Source organism: Fusarium odoratissimum (assembly GCF_000260195.1).
Source record: "Fusarium odoratissimum NRRL 54006 unplaced genomic scaffold supercont1.91, whole genome shotgun sequence".
Lineage (NCBI taxonomy): Eukaryota > Fungi > Ascomycota > Sordariomycetes > Hypocreales > Nectriaceae > Fusarium > Fusarium odoratissimum.
In genome coordinates, this window is record NW_022158755.1 from 19,919 (window position 1) to 34,125 (window position 14,207).

Consider the following 14,207-nt stretch of genomic DNA (forward strand, 5'->3'; position numbering starts at 1 on the left):
CTATTCCTATTTACCCTACGTGGTTCTATACAAATTAGGGTTAGGGTTACAAGGCCTTCCTTTAACAATTAATACTAGGCTATAATAACTATATTGGAATTCTTTGCTTTTGCATTCTCCATAGCATAACAAGCTTCACTACCTGCTTAAGCAGCTGCAGGTTGCACGTCGGTGGTTGTGTAAGTCGCACACTGGGCTCCGCTGGTGTCGACCGTCATCTGTGCCAAATCATCATGACCGCTCGCGCAAGCACCGCCCGACGCTACCAACTGGCCATTCTGGAAGGTGACTGGCTCGACTCCCTGGGCGTTGCAGTCCTCAGCCCGGAAATGGGTCCCATTGAATCCGATACATGCCTGAACGTCCACAAGATCAGGTCTGAAGCCCGCGGTGAAGGTTCGTTGGACTTGAAGTGCGCTCTGCCCGTTGACCGTTGAGGGAGTAACTTGACGGTCTGCAGCGGTATTGACGCAAGCTGCATCAACGATTTCGCCGTTGTTTCGGAACGTAAGGCACTCGTTGCCAGGGACTCCGTTGACTTCGGTAAACACTACCGTCTGGCCGTCCGCCGTAGCCGCATCACCGCCGCCAGTTGCGTCACCAGCTCCTTGACCACCATCATTCCCTTGCCCGCCATCACTTCCCTGACCATCGTTGTTTCCGCCATTGGCACCATTACCCTCCCCGTTCCCATTGTCCTGGTTAGCACCACCTTGTGGATTATCTTGCGGAAGGTTGCCGTTATTTGCCCCATTTCCAGCACCTTGATTGGCACCGTTGTTGACATCATTTTGTGGAATGTCGCCATTGATGATATCGCCATTTGTAAAACTGGGCGGTCCACGAAAAAACCCGCCAAACTGCCGAGGCTGTATGGAAAGGGCACAAGCCGCAGCTGAGAGAGAAATAAGAGATAGAAACTTCATTGTGTTTGTTTTGAAACGTCGACAGGGGTTGGCTGAGAAGTGTAGAAATGTATTAGTGGTCCTGCCACAAGAAAAGAAGCGAATAAAGAGAATGGAAGACGACTTGCGTGCAGATAATTCAATCGAGAAACAGGAAATCTTCCCCATTACTTATAGTATTTTTGGTTATTATTAAAAAATATATCTTGTCGGTTCCGCGTATTGCAGGCGCTTCTTGTACTTAAGCGCGCATAGTGATACAGTTTCATCCCTTTTGCGCAGGGTTTGAAACAGACCCTGTAACAGAACAGTATCATCAATACCATTTGTAACCAAAGAAGCCCTGGCAATCTTGGCAAGGTAGCTGAGTTTGCCCTATGCCCTTGGTAAGTTTACTTAATTAAGACGAATTAGAACCCGTTAACAATGCGCTTCATCTCGTCTATAAACAATAGTTAGGGTTAAGATCTTTGAAACAGCTTAGTAGAGTTTCAATCGTTTTAATAATTAGTGGTTTCATCTATATATCTATATTTCATTTAGCCATCTTTGTACCTCTTATTAATATTTATTAAAGAGTAGTTGGCGTTGTGAGGGGCGCGATTGAAGAGGGAGTCAAGAGTATGCTGTTGATTAAGGTAGACTAAGACTACAGGATCCGGATGTAACACGTTCAACGATGCCATAATACCAAGCAGCTAAGCGGGAAATGGATTAAATAAAACCGTAACTATTATTTGCCCATATCATGGAAACAGATGCTAGAAATATATTTATTTTAGTTTTAAAATGCACTCGTGGTGCTTATTTGCAATTCAAAGACTATGTTTAGAAAGAGAACAATTACGAAAAGTATAACCTCGAAGGAGCTTCTAATAATTGGCACGCGAACAACTCGATTATTATAGCATCTAAAGAGAAGGGAAAGGTTCAACCGAGCATGAATGCAGTACAAACTCGAGGAGAGTAAGTTAGCCTTTTGTTATTACTCGATAGTAAGTCCGAGCCACTGAACCGAAAGCTACCTAGCTTCTGGGCTAAATATAGTGATACACCGTGTACTATGCCGATCTAGACAAGCTCAATACCGGGTACACTAACAATTTCCCCGCAGACAGGGAGTCGTCAGGTTAACCCATACAAAACAGTAGCCAGATTTGTCCCATCACCTTGAATCTCCATCAGCAACTCGACCATCACATCAGCAGCGCAGCGTCGTTCGGGATGCGCATCGACGCGATTCCCGCGTGGATCTATTCTGTTGATCCTTCGAGTCAATTTATTGACACTCACGAGCAAATCACATCTTTGAAAACAGCCAAGAGGAGGTTCAGCGGCTATGCGATAGAGAGCCCTTCAAAACGAAAGCGCAGGGAACAACCCGAAGCAGAAGCACCCTTCAACGCTGACAAAACACCACAATCATCAACTACTCGCCCGCCGAGCTCTATCTTCGATCATCCGCCGCTGTCATTCGATGTAACTGGCTCTACCATCAACTCATTCCCTCGCACTCTTGCCGCCCGTCTGCATTTACCAAAGTCGATATCATCAACATCCCAACGAAGTCCCTCACCATGATCTGATATGTTTCGTGGTACATCAGCTCTTGCTTAGACCGCCACTCACAGACTCATCGCAATCCGAGTGTCAACAATCCAGGCCTGGCGAATGATCTGATCAATTTGGATAAGACTGTGCCCCTCGCTGAGACCAAAAGAAGTCAGGCAAAGCCGACATTCCAGCGTTTTCAGTAGGCAAGGCTCCCTTGGAACACGCTTTCTTGCCAGTTATGACCCTCAGCCTACTTACTCTCTCTTGCGCCAGGTTCATCAAGAGTCAAGCCAATTTGAACAGGGCGACTGCCATCTGGCCAGTCTGTTCAATTTGTGTTAGATCAGCACCACGAGTTGCGGTAATGTTCACGGAGTAGCGTGTTGTTGGTTTTATTGTTACATTATTCAGCTTCATACCTGTGGTTCACAACTCGTCTCGCCTCAGCCTGTCCGCGATCTTATGCCTTGTATTTTTATCTGTTACTTATGAATAATAAAGGAATCTTCAGTTCGACTTTCCACTTGTGCCGAGAAACTTTGTTCTAAGCGACCGTGGAAGCCGAACTCCAATCCTATAAGAGGTTGTACTATATCATTTAATGGTATGGTTAAGCCGGACCTTAACTTCGAGTCCTGTGACCCTGAACTTTCTGAGGAGGCGTCTGATTTTAAACCAGCGAAGTAGTCAACCGTCATCATCTATTGAGGGCTTAGTAACTACGGATATCACAAGGATTAAAAGATCATCAGTGAAAAAGCTTTTATCCGAACTCTTGAATCTCCTATAGGTGTTTATAAACTATAAATACTCTTAGAAGGTCTTTTTAAAACCACCACGGCAGCTGAGAAACTAAGTATCCTTGCCTAAGGTGAAGCAGTATTTTCAGATCTGGCTCGTTGGTGATGCGAGTCTTGAGGGGGCGAAATAGACTTCTGTTATGCCTCTTTCGCTCTAATCTTGACTAGTTTTCTCCGTCTTCCTTTGGATTTTATTCCATGCTGACTAGAGATATTGATGATAGTAATGAACTTTTAAGCATTGTAGAGCCACGGTAAGATGGTGCCGAGGTTGATAAAGTTAACTAGATGATGTCTATTAAATCGCGCCTAATTCTAAATGATGGCATCCCAAGATATACATGGCCATTGCTCTTTATGATTTGGTTGACGGAAATGTTGGTCATTGAGTCCGTCGTGGACGAGATCTCGGTCGTTTTGATGAGAGCTTCAAGACCATGCTTCGAGGACGTCACTTAACGCTTACTGCCAAGATTTCTTTAATGAAAAGCGCGAGTGAGATGGATCGTTTGTAAAATGACCGACGACTCAGCCTCGGTGATTGTAGCTCATGCCCCGCTGACGTGCTTGGTCCGATGCCTTTAGACGCTCACGATGTACTGCGGCGTTACTGACGATGGAAATGGTTTTGACAGATGATTAAATGTGAGCCGATGCATTATGCTGATACTCGACTAACTCGGGTTGATCAAATGATACATCACTGAAAAGCATTATGTATGTCACATAGGCTTGACTGTTTATCATGACTGGCGTGTTTTGTAGCCTCGAGCCGCACGAGGAGATTGAATGGAGGATCTCGTGTTAGTATATCCATATTGTACCTGCAAAGCCTTGATTCGAGTCCGTAAACCAGCAAGATCTGGACGCGTATTCCTTTCTTAATTGACCAGGGAGCGACTTCGCTCAGATCGGCTTTAACCTTTCTCCGCAACCGATTAATTATCTTATCACTTATCTAATCCCAGGCCTACCCTATTGGCCCAGAGAAAATTCAGCTAACCTGGAATATATAGACTTATAGTTTATCTCAATTATATTTACTTCCTCTAACAATTCTATATCTTAGCAGCATAGAATATTACTGCTCCTACTATTGCGCGGCGTAAATTATATATAAAGAGAGTGTGATTTCTGGTGACGCATCTCTAGCGGATCAAAGTTGTTAGCACAGGCTCAGTGCTTTTCTAAGGTAACATGAATGATGCAAAAAAAGGGATCCATAGGCTTAGCCCCTATGCCAAAAGGTATGCCCTGCCTAGGTTATTAGGATACAGGGGTTCTAAGCACTATAACACGTATCAGTGAATGGCAGGATATCTTGAGGAGCACTTTTGTTTTTCTCTCATTGTCTTAAAATGGTCGGCAAAGGATTATGGTTCCTGTTCCGCCCTTTCTCTTGTCTTGATGCGGTTGATTCAAGTGAGGCGACAGATCGACATCATATTGCCTTTAATCATTCGATATATGCACAAGAGTTCCCTTTTAATATATTTGCATTATACTCATATATGGGAGAAGGAATATGTATCTATATATGCAGTCTTTGAGCTTCAACGCCTTCAACAGTAAAGTGGTGGGTTTAATTGATAGGCTGCTCACAGCGCAACATGTTCCCTACTCTGCACTGGGACTAGTCTGACCTGGTGGTAGCTTCTCTAACCATTATCTTATCTTATCTGAATCTTCCCCGCAACTGCCCCGTGAGAAATGGAACACTCAAGACCTGATACTCATACGTAGACCAACTGTTCAGAGATTTTGATCTCCAACAACCCAAAGGCCTCAAATCTCATAACGATAATCTTGGGCTTTGTCAGCATCGCCTCCCATGTCAATGGGCACACCTGCTTCAGGTCTACCGAAACGCCTGTCGCGGTGGCGGTTCTCCCTGTAAAGCATCACACTCATAATGACAGCGCTCAAGGCTGTCAGGAACACGAGGGAACTTGAAACTGCATTCCCCATGAGATAATATGGCGCGTCAGTTTTAGGATAAATGTTGGACGCGGCAACACCGACAGCGTGAGTGACAGCAATGACAATACCAAGGCCGACGCCTGCCTTTGTGTCTCCGGCAAAGGTTGAAGTGATCCAGGTAAGGACGATAGGGAAGGCCATGTATGTTCCCTAGGATGAGGCGGTAAGTCAGCGACTTGGAAGAGTTCCCAACGGGCAAAGGGACGCACGTACTGTGACTGCGAGAAAACATGTCACATATCGTGCCAAGTCATCTTTCAAAAGACCGAGACAGATATATCCAGTGCCAGCGATCAAGCCCCCGATAGAGATAGGGATACCTCTGGCCCGAAACCTGTCAGATAGGGTGGCCGTCACAAGTAAAGTGACATAAGCAACGGCATAAATAGGAGCTGTCATGAGATTCGCCTGCACAGAGTGGTAACCCAAGTCTTTGACAATTGTAGGCAGGAAAACAGCAGCTACGGCGAGGGACAAGGAAAGACCGGAATACATGACGCAAAAAAGGTAAAGACGGTAATCGAGAAAAGCTCTGCCAGAAGCCTTGTTAGTGATTGGAATGTCAGTTGGAAAAGAAAAGAGGATAGGCCTACGCTTTCACTTGAGCTTTGCTAATGCCTTCATCAGCGTTCCTGGTGAACCTGCTCCTTCGGTTCAAAATAATTTGATGCTCCTCGTCCGTGAACCAAAAGGATTTGCCAGACTCTGGTCGGCCAGGAAGCATCCAGAAAGTAGCAGCGCCCACAGCAATTGTTGGAAGACCCTCGACAAGGAACAGGCCCTGCCAGGAGGTAACAGCCATGTTCTTGGCAAGACCCATGGAGTAGGCAACTACACCCGAGATGACACCGCTCAAGGCGCTCATCCCCGCATAGGCCGCGATGCGCAGAGATAGTTCAGACTTGAGGTACCAGAAGCTGAGGTACAGGGCACATCCAGGGGCGAAGGATGCCTCGAAGACACCAAGGAAGAAACGCACCGCGATAAGTCCTCCGGGATTGACACACGCAGCCTGTAGGGTGCTGACAGCGCCCCAGCCCACGGCACAGATACCTAGCCACGTAGAAGGCTTCACGACCTTCAGCATCAGAGCACCGATCGTACCGAATACGACGGTGCCAATGTAGAAAGAAGCCGAAGCAATCTGATACTGGACGCTGGAGAGGCCGATATCCTCTTCGAGGCCAATATTGCGGGCGTTACCCATGTTACTTCTGTCGATATAGGAGAGAAGGTAGAGGAGCATGATCCAAGGAAGGATGGTCCTGTCGAGCTTTCTGACAAGTCGTTTCTCATCCGCTGGGCTGAAGGGCAATGCGGTCTCGGTGATTGCTTTTGGGGCTTCCGTGTTGTTCTCGAGGTGGAGACATGGCTGCTGTTTCTCGGGGGCCGACATGATATGCACGTGTCTTTACTTGAATGGAGAAGAGGTTTGAGAGCAGTTAGGCAATAGTGAGATTGAGCGAGATATAACATCGTTTATGTAGTGATGAGAGATTGGCCTTATACCCATGTTGGAAGTGGTGGCGGGTGAAATCCGCTGGATACAATGAAAAAACAAATGGGGGACCAATATATGCTCATTAACAACCCGGCTTCTAGAATAAGTTTCCCCGCGGGGCCCCGGAATCGTGGGGAAGCGGAGCACACCGCCCCAAGACTGGAGGCGGAGAGTCTCCGTACTCAATCTCCACACACGAGCCCGTGCGGCATTTGCCCATCCTCATGATCTAGCGGGTGCGTATGTACGGCAAAGTCCCGCTCTCGACTTTTGTAAACCTAATGGCCTATGTAACTATGCGTTTGCCACTTATATGCACGAGCTACCCACTTCAGAAAGTCTGCACCTGCGCATCAATCAATCATCCTGCGAGATGAATTGGTTCGCCCCCCCTCCCGTCTTGGAGCCAACGCTCCTGACCACGCTTCCATCCAAATTCCGCCTTGTTGGTGTATCAGAGCACTCGACGAACCAAAAGCGTGGCCGACCGCTCGATAGCTTCCTCGAAGGTCCAGTTGTCAGAGGAAACACCTTGTATCTGACCGACATCCCTTACGGCCGAATATTCGCCGTCAATCTCACCACAAAAGAATGGGATCTTGTGATCCAATACGACGGCGAGCCCAACGGCCTAGCATGGCATGAACAACGACATCAACTCCTCATTGCCGATTTCAAACAGGGCATCCTTGCTCTTGATCTCCAAACCAAGACCATAACCACTGTGATGGATCGCTTCAACGGCGAGCGACTCAAGGGCCCCAACGACCTGATAGTCGGCCGCGACGGCGGCATAATCTTTACAGATCAGGGCATGAGCGGCCTTCAAGACCCGACGGGGCGTGTATACCGCATCAGCTCCAGCTTCAATACGGGCAGTGGCGATAATCGTGTCGAGGTGCTGCTTCGCAACTGCCCTTCACCCAATGGTCTAGTTCTTGACAAAGATGAAAAGAACCTCTTCGTCGCCATGACGAGGGACAATAGTGTTTGGCTTGCGCCGCTGTACCCTGATGGCAGTGCGCAGCGGACAGGGAGGTTTTCGAGCTACTTTGGTGTTGGTGGACCAGATGGGTTGTTAACGAATGGTGAGGGTGATCTTTTTGTTGCGCATTCTACGCTGGGCACTGTCTTTGTGCACCGGAAGGATGGCACGCCGCGAGCGGCTATTACGACAAAGGGATTTGGTTCGGGCACGACCAACTTGACTTGGGGAGGAGGGGATGGGAAGACTCTTTATATCGTCGAAAGTGAATCTGGCACAATTCTGACGTTGGATTGGTATAATGTAGTAACTATGTAATAATTCTTGATAGAATAATGGGAATCTCTCAGAAATTTACCTCTATATGACAGGCTGAGCACAATACCTGAACACGTACTAATGACCCAAGATGGATAGAATTAACACCTCCATAAGAGCCCTAAATAAGAATCATATTATATATGGCCACGATATAGGTTTTAACGTAAAACCAGCAACAGGAATCCACAATGATGCGCGCTCTTCCAGATACATGAACAGGATTCCATTGAGCTTCCACGTACATCGCCCAAGACCCCGACGGGTTTCCTCCGCTAAATGGGAACTGTTAAACTTCGCTGATGCCGTTGTAAAGCCCAGAGCGGAGATCACCCGGTGAGCATAATGCAACCTTCTAAGCCTGTCGAAAATTGGTGACCAATGAGGTTTGCTAACACATGCGCGATTCTAGCTGTGATAAATGATACGCCCAATATGTTGATTCAAGTCTGCAGTCCTAATGCTTGTAGTCACGATGACAGTAATCCACATATAGACAACTAATCTCCGCAGCCATCGATCGAACTGATATAGCCCAGCGCATTCAGCATTCAATTCCTGGCTATATATAATACTTAGGCTATTAATACAGCTAAACAGCCTGAACTTGCACTAAAAGTTTCAGGTTGGAGGAGACTGTCGCCCGCTCCTATCCAAGCCTAATAAGGGGGGTAAATTTTAAGCAGGATCCTTAGATTCTTACCTGATCTTAACGGCTTCCTCTCGGCCAGGTTATATATATCTAACCTTGCGGCACTGATATATAGTTAATGCCTTCTATTCCTCGAGTATGCCCTACCTGCGCAAGGATATCCTTTGCTTAGGATCTTAAGACGCCCTGGTGTACCAATTACCACTGGTAATAGGCCTAATACTAACTTTTGCGGCCCATCTACCTGGTGTAGATTATGTGAATTGTGGAGACACGGTAAGCAGATAAAGACAGTGGGTATGGTTAGGAGTCTCAAGAAACCCACATGGGATATCTCACAATTGCAAATTGACTATTGCATGCAGGAAATTTCCACGCACCCAGCCATTAGTGGACTCCGAAGCTCAAGACATATACTGTGAATGAATGTGAACCTTGCTACTTGGTCAACACTTATAGTAATTGTCGCAGCGGTCATCATAACGTTCTTTTGAGTCTTCTTGGTGTACCCAAGAGTGAAGGCTATGCTATCTTGGCTTTGTACCAATCAGCCTCTTTTACGCAGGACCGATCGTAATTCTCAGACGGCATATGGGCCGAGTATACATCAAGAACGATCGACGACTTGTAAAGTGTTTAACTGAGAAGTTGCTTGTAACATCGTGAGGCGACTGGCGGAAGAACAGCACGAGCACTGTTGTCGAACACCAGATCAAGCCATTGCAAAGGATTAGAATCAATAGCCTGATGCTCCGAAATCAGACTATACACGGGTTTCAAATAGACTGACTCTTGTTTATAGATGAATCATGGGAAGCCAAGCCATTTCCGGTGTAAGCCTGCGAGAGACTTTGCACGATACGGGACTACAAAAAGGTCTCCAAGAGCCATTACGACGACCAGTCGTTGCGTTCATACTCAGCGGATTCGCGTACCAGATCATCGTTTCTGCGTCTGCACCAATCCTCGTGCTATGGTAAAGAAGTAGCACAGAGATTTAGGTGGGTGCTCAATGCCAGAGCTGAGCTTCACAACAAGACCGCCCTCTTTATCTCGTTCTTCAGCTCAACGAGCTCCTGAGAGCATCAGAGCATACTAATTATACACTGTAAGTCTTGCGGAGACAGAGCCTTCGTCTCAAAAACAACTACTCGTGCCATCATCACCACCTTCTTTGTCCCTTGTAACGTCGAGCTTGATTGCAGTACTCTCCCGGGCTTCTTCTCGAGACTAAGGATCTTTGCAGGAACTATACATAGAAGAGTCTTCTGAGATAATTTCCTTCCTGTTTCATGTCCCAATCTCTCGTCGTGCTGAGCCTCATGGACTTCTTCTACAAGCGCATTTACCAAAGACGCTGCCAGTTCTGGCAGTATGTTATGCCATAGAGTCTCATAAATGCCGCAGTTACCGACTACTTCATCTATGGCGGCTTTAATAATACAAAGAAACATCAGGTCATCTAAGTAGGATCCCAGTGCGACAATATTTTTACCTATCGTAAAAAAATGCAAAGATGGTTGGTTCTTTAACACTTATAAATATCGATCTAGTATGCGATGGACCTCGAGAATATTCTTAAGGCCTTTTAGATAAGAAAGTAATCACCGGTTCTGTCAGTATGGCGATTATGCAGCCCAGAACATCTAAGCATATCAGAAGACTGTTGCTTTCCCAAACTCCTCCCAGGGTGACCGACTCTGGTCCCACGTATGCTCTGCCTCGAGGTTGAAAACAACCACGCCTTGAGGGCCGTTCGTCATCCAAGACCAACCAGATGACATCTTCCTTATACTCTACTATACCTTGGTCTCTGTTCGGCCGCCTGTAAATGGCATTGGCTTCAAGCAATTACCTTGAAAGATATGGACCTAGCACATGGTATTCCGAGCGACAGATGAAAACAGCTTACCGAGCAGTGCGGATGCATCGGTAATTGAGAAGGTAAGCAAACAATGTAGAGCTGGTGGGTTAGGGAACCTGTTATTGACGAGCCAGGAGAGGCATGGGTTGGTTGAGATTGAGGAGTCGATAAAGCCTCCATAGGGGACTCAGGCTGAAACTCTCTGGAGCTGTTTACCGCGTCACGATAGCAGAGTAAGCAGACCTGCAAGTTGGGCTCCAATTACCCCGGGTTGCATGTGCCCATCTCAGCAACATCGAGTTTTATTCGGATACTTGAGTCGCGCCGTTAATTGAAGTTTCGATAATACATCGGACACGAATGTTGACGGTGCCTTTATAGGTGAACTTCGAATTACTTGTAGAGAAAGACATTAGTGGAGCTATTTCTTACAACATAGACACTCAGACATCGAAGAGATACTAATATGAAGGAGGGTAGATGACACAGATGCACCAGCAGTATTTCTTGCTGAACACGGCAAAACACCAACATCAACACAGTACCCAGCTAACAAAAGGTACGCTTCAGCATGAATGAAGTCTCTCATTGGTATGGAAATCGAGCTACGAAAATGTTAGTGACGTAGCAGGGGAAACAATCCTAAGCAAAGTCACTACGACCGATGTGACGTGGAGAAATTGCTAAGGCTTTCTATGACGTTCAATTCCACTGAGATGGTCAAGATACGGTCGAGGTCACAAATGAGGATGACGACCAGCATTTCTGTGTGAGCGAAGGCAAGACAGCATGCGTGACAGAATGACCAAGGTCAACGTATCAGGTGACTGTGGACACAGCATAGCATTCTAACGTGTTAGGCCTGGGCCCACGGCTCTGAAACGGAGACGACTACAGCTGTGTGTAGTCCCTGCCATGAAACTGACCGGGATATCTTGGTACACAAGTTTGAGCCAACAAATGCTTTTCACTTTGAAGCCCATCACTTGTTTGATACTGACCGACATTATATAGACATCACAACAAGACCACTCCATTTACGATGTGATATTGCATCTGCAGTTTCAAGCATCTGAGAATGTTGCGGCCGAGTTGTCGTAGTTGGGAATAGCAGGATCATGAATCAAGTTCTTCTCCATCGTGAAACGGTTTGGTACCTCAGTCACCTTGCATTTATCGACTCGATAGGATCGAAATTGAGCAGGGGCATTAGGCAATTACTTAGTGGTGAAATAAGTTGGGTTCCCGTCGTTGCTGATCATCGCGGTTAAGACTAAGAAATTTATAAGGAGGAATGGGCGGATACCTTGAACATGAAGAAGTACATGTTTGAGGTTTAGGCAAATAAAAGTCGTCGCAAATGAGTCAGGCCAGATGTGAGGCTCTGGTAAGACCAAGGCCTCTATTGTGAGGGAGATGGCAGAGGCTAAGCTTTACGCGGTTTACTCATGAAGACTTTTGACGAGATCCGAAGCTGGCCACTTAGCAAAAGAGTGGCTGAAGCTCTGAGGGATCGTAGCCGTGCTGACTACCAGGGATGTCTAGCCTCAGATCATCGCGGGGCAGGTCCCAAACTTTACTTGATGTTGGTTATAAGGTATTGTAGCAGCTAATCACGGCAGGCCAGAACGTTTTGTGTGAGTTATGCGGACCAATACTCAACTAACGAGTCGCCATCAAATGATTTGAAGATTTAACCCTGCTTCGTTCCCCCAAGCCCTGGTCTGATGTTTCTGATGAAATGTCTTTTTTGACTGTCAACGACAACATGAGGAGATCTACGGTTCTGCTAATGGTATTAGGTCACGCGTACCATGCACACATGAGAAGATGTGCTCAGCCTCATCAACCCCGCATCACCGTCAGTGCGTGAATTCCATTATCAATCAATTCACAAGCGAATGAAAGAACCAGATCCGATGGCAGAAGTACTAGGAATCGCGGCTAGTGTCATCGCCGTGGTTGATCTTTTGGCCAAGGTGGTTTCTTTATGTTCACAGTACTTGGATCAGGTAAATGCAAAAGACGATATCGAACAGCTCTGCGAGTCGATTGTCGCGCTTGAGACGACCACCAAAAAAAATTGACTTACATTCTAGGACACGATTGCAAAGCACGAGGTTCCGGAACTCGTCCGGCTTTTGGCAGCCCATGCCATCGCCCTGCAAGGCTTCTCGGTCAACTCTACACTCAGCAACTCTGACCTGCACTACCAAGTCTACCCATCTCAGTCACCGTTTGGAACTTCTCTCCAAGGCATGGTGCAGGCCATGGAGCTTACAATGTCACGCTTTGCAGCCGGTGTCATTGCAATGGTAGCAAACGTCAATTCGGATATCGTGGTTGATAGACTCCCACCGACAAAGGGATCGAGTCTCAACGTTGACCACCGGGACTACGTCTGGCTTGTCCTGCTACCGTTGTCTCATTTCAGTTTCTGTTTAGTATGGTTGTTACTTTCATGGCTACAAAGGTGGTCATTCCTCCGGAAGGAGCTACGTCCATGGCAAAGGTGCTGCATGCTATGGCGGCTAGCGAGAGTTCCGGCGGGGCCGAGTGGATCTATCGAAGCCGGATGAATTCCGCTGATGGAATTTATGACTTGTATCTTGGAGGGCGTCCACGTGGTGAGCTGGATGGCAAAAGCATTTAAGCATGACACTGACAAGTTGACTGGGGTAAAAATAGTCTTTCTGTATTACAGACTATGGTAAGCTATACGATTTATGATTAAGCGTTAGATAGAGACATAGACTGCATTATCAGTTCGGAGTAATGGAGTATGTCGTGGACTTTTAAGGACTCTAGTTTATAGGTTTTCACTAATCAAGAGTACCCTCACAAACATGCAGATCTCACACAAAATGACCAGAAGATATCGCTGATGGTAATTTCCTAGGATGAACTCTGACGATTCATCACTTCGCCTTCAGCCCTACCCACCGGCAAAGGCGACTTGGGCAGCCCCCACGGCTTCATACACTAGATGTCATTGCTGTCTGAGAGTTCAGGGCTCAGACGTCAAAATGCATGAAAAGAGCACTAAACTACTTTGTATATACCGAATTCTTTGAACCCAACTCAGGTTCAAAGCATATGTAAGGTGAGTAGTAACATAAGGATTCGACATTTAGGGACTGAAATATATATGATGTTTAAGAAAGGTGATATCGCATTGCGATGGATGGCCTTTCAATCTGGTGAGCAGTTTGGTTCAGGAACAGCGTAAGTCCTCGCTGTATGAATTAGAGGCGCCTTTTCATGTTTTTGAATAGTCAGCAGTCAAGGAGAACTTTCTTTGCCTAGAATGAAATTACATATTCTGTAGTTAAATGGCCTAATGCCGAAGTAAAAGGGGAGGCGTTGAGCGAAGAATCCGGCGTTCGCTTACTGGCAATATAAGAGATTCTAGTGGTAAATAATATCTTGTCGATGAGGGAATATGTGTCCAATTATCGAAGGAGAAGAAGAAAAATACAAGGTCAACTAATTCAAGACAAAGCCGCCTAGAAGAAAGCAGGAACGTTGCTACCAATATTTCTACCCCAAGTCTACTTAAATAAACCTAGAGGGCACTCGGGGGTAAGCGGGAAAGTAGTTCCATCTTCCTGCCAGCCTCGAATTCACGAGAAGCGACTCCACAGGTAT

General features: G+C 46.5%; 5 protein-coding genes across 5 annotated transcripts; 3 read left to right on the forward strand and 2 right to left on the reverse strand.

The window, feature by feature from the left end:
- Window positions 1-8: 8 nt before the first annotated feature.
- FOIG_16549 (uncharacterized protein) lies at window positions 9-1,069 on the reverse strand. The gene has a single exon (XM_031218010.1). It carries the CDS (start codon window positions 924-926, stop codon window positions 147-149), a length of 780 nt encoding a protein of 259 aa, XP_031052281.1. The 5' UTR covers window positions 927-1,069; the 3' UTR covers window positions 9-146.
- Window positions 1,070-2,088: 1,019 nt separating this feature from the next.
- Window positions 2,089-2,744, forward strand: FOIG_16550 (uncharacterized protein). The gene has a single exon (XM_031218011.1). The coding sequence runs from the start codon at window positions 2,130-2,132 to the stop codon at window positions 2,484-2,486; it is 357 nt and encodes a 118-aa protein (XP_031052282.1). The 5' UTR covers window positions 2,089-2,129; the 3' UTR covers window positions 2,487-2,744.
- Window positions 2,745-5,044: 2,300 nt separating this feature from the next.
- Window positions 5,045-6,635, reverse strand: FOIG_16551 (uncharacterized protein; the record flags this gene model as incomplete). The annotated part of the gene is made up of 3 exons (XM_031218012.1): window positions 5,045-5,389; window positions 5,453-5,771; window positions 5,833-6,635. The coding sequence occupies 3 exons, from the start codon at window positions 6,633-6,635 to the stop codon at window positions 5,045-5,047; spliced, it is 1,467 nt and encodes a 488-aa protein (XP_031052283.1).
- A 478-nt stretch (window positions 6,636-7,113) lies between these two features.
- On the forward strand, window positions 7,114-8,043 carry FOIG_16552 (uncharacterized protein; the record flags this gene model as incomplete). Its single annotated transcript, XM_031218013.1, has 1 exon — window positions 7,114-8,043. The coding sequence occupies one exon, from the start codon at window positions 7,114-7,116 to the stop codon at window positions 8,041-8,043; it is 930 nt and encodes a 309-aa protein (XP_031052284.1).
- Window positions 8,044-12,478: 4,435 nt separating this feature from the next.
- On the forward strand, window positions 12,479-13,212 carry FOIG_16553 (uncharacterized protein; the record flags this gene model as incomplete). The annotated part of the gene is made up of 3 exons (XM_031218014.1): window positions 12,479-12,571; window positions 12,659-12,940; window positions 12,994-13,212. 3 exons carry the CDS (start codon window positions 12,479-12,481, stop codon window positions 13,210-13,212), a joined length of 594 nt encoding a protein of 197 aa, XP_031052285.1.
- Between the last annotated feature and the right edge of the window lie 995 nt (window positions 13,213-14,207).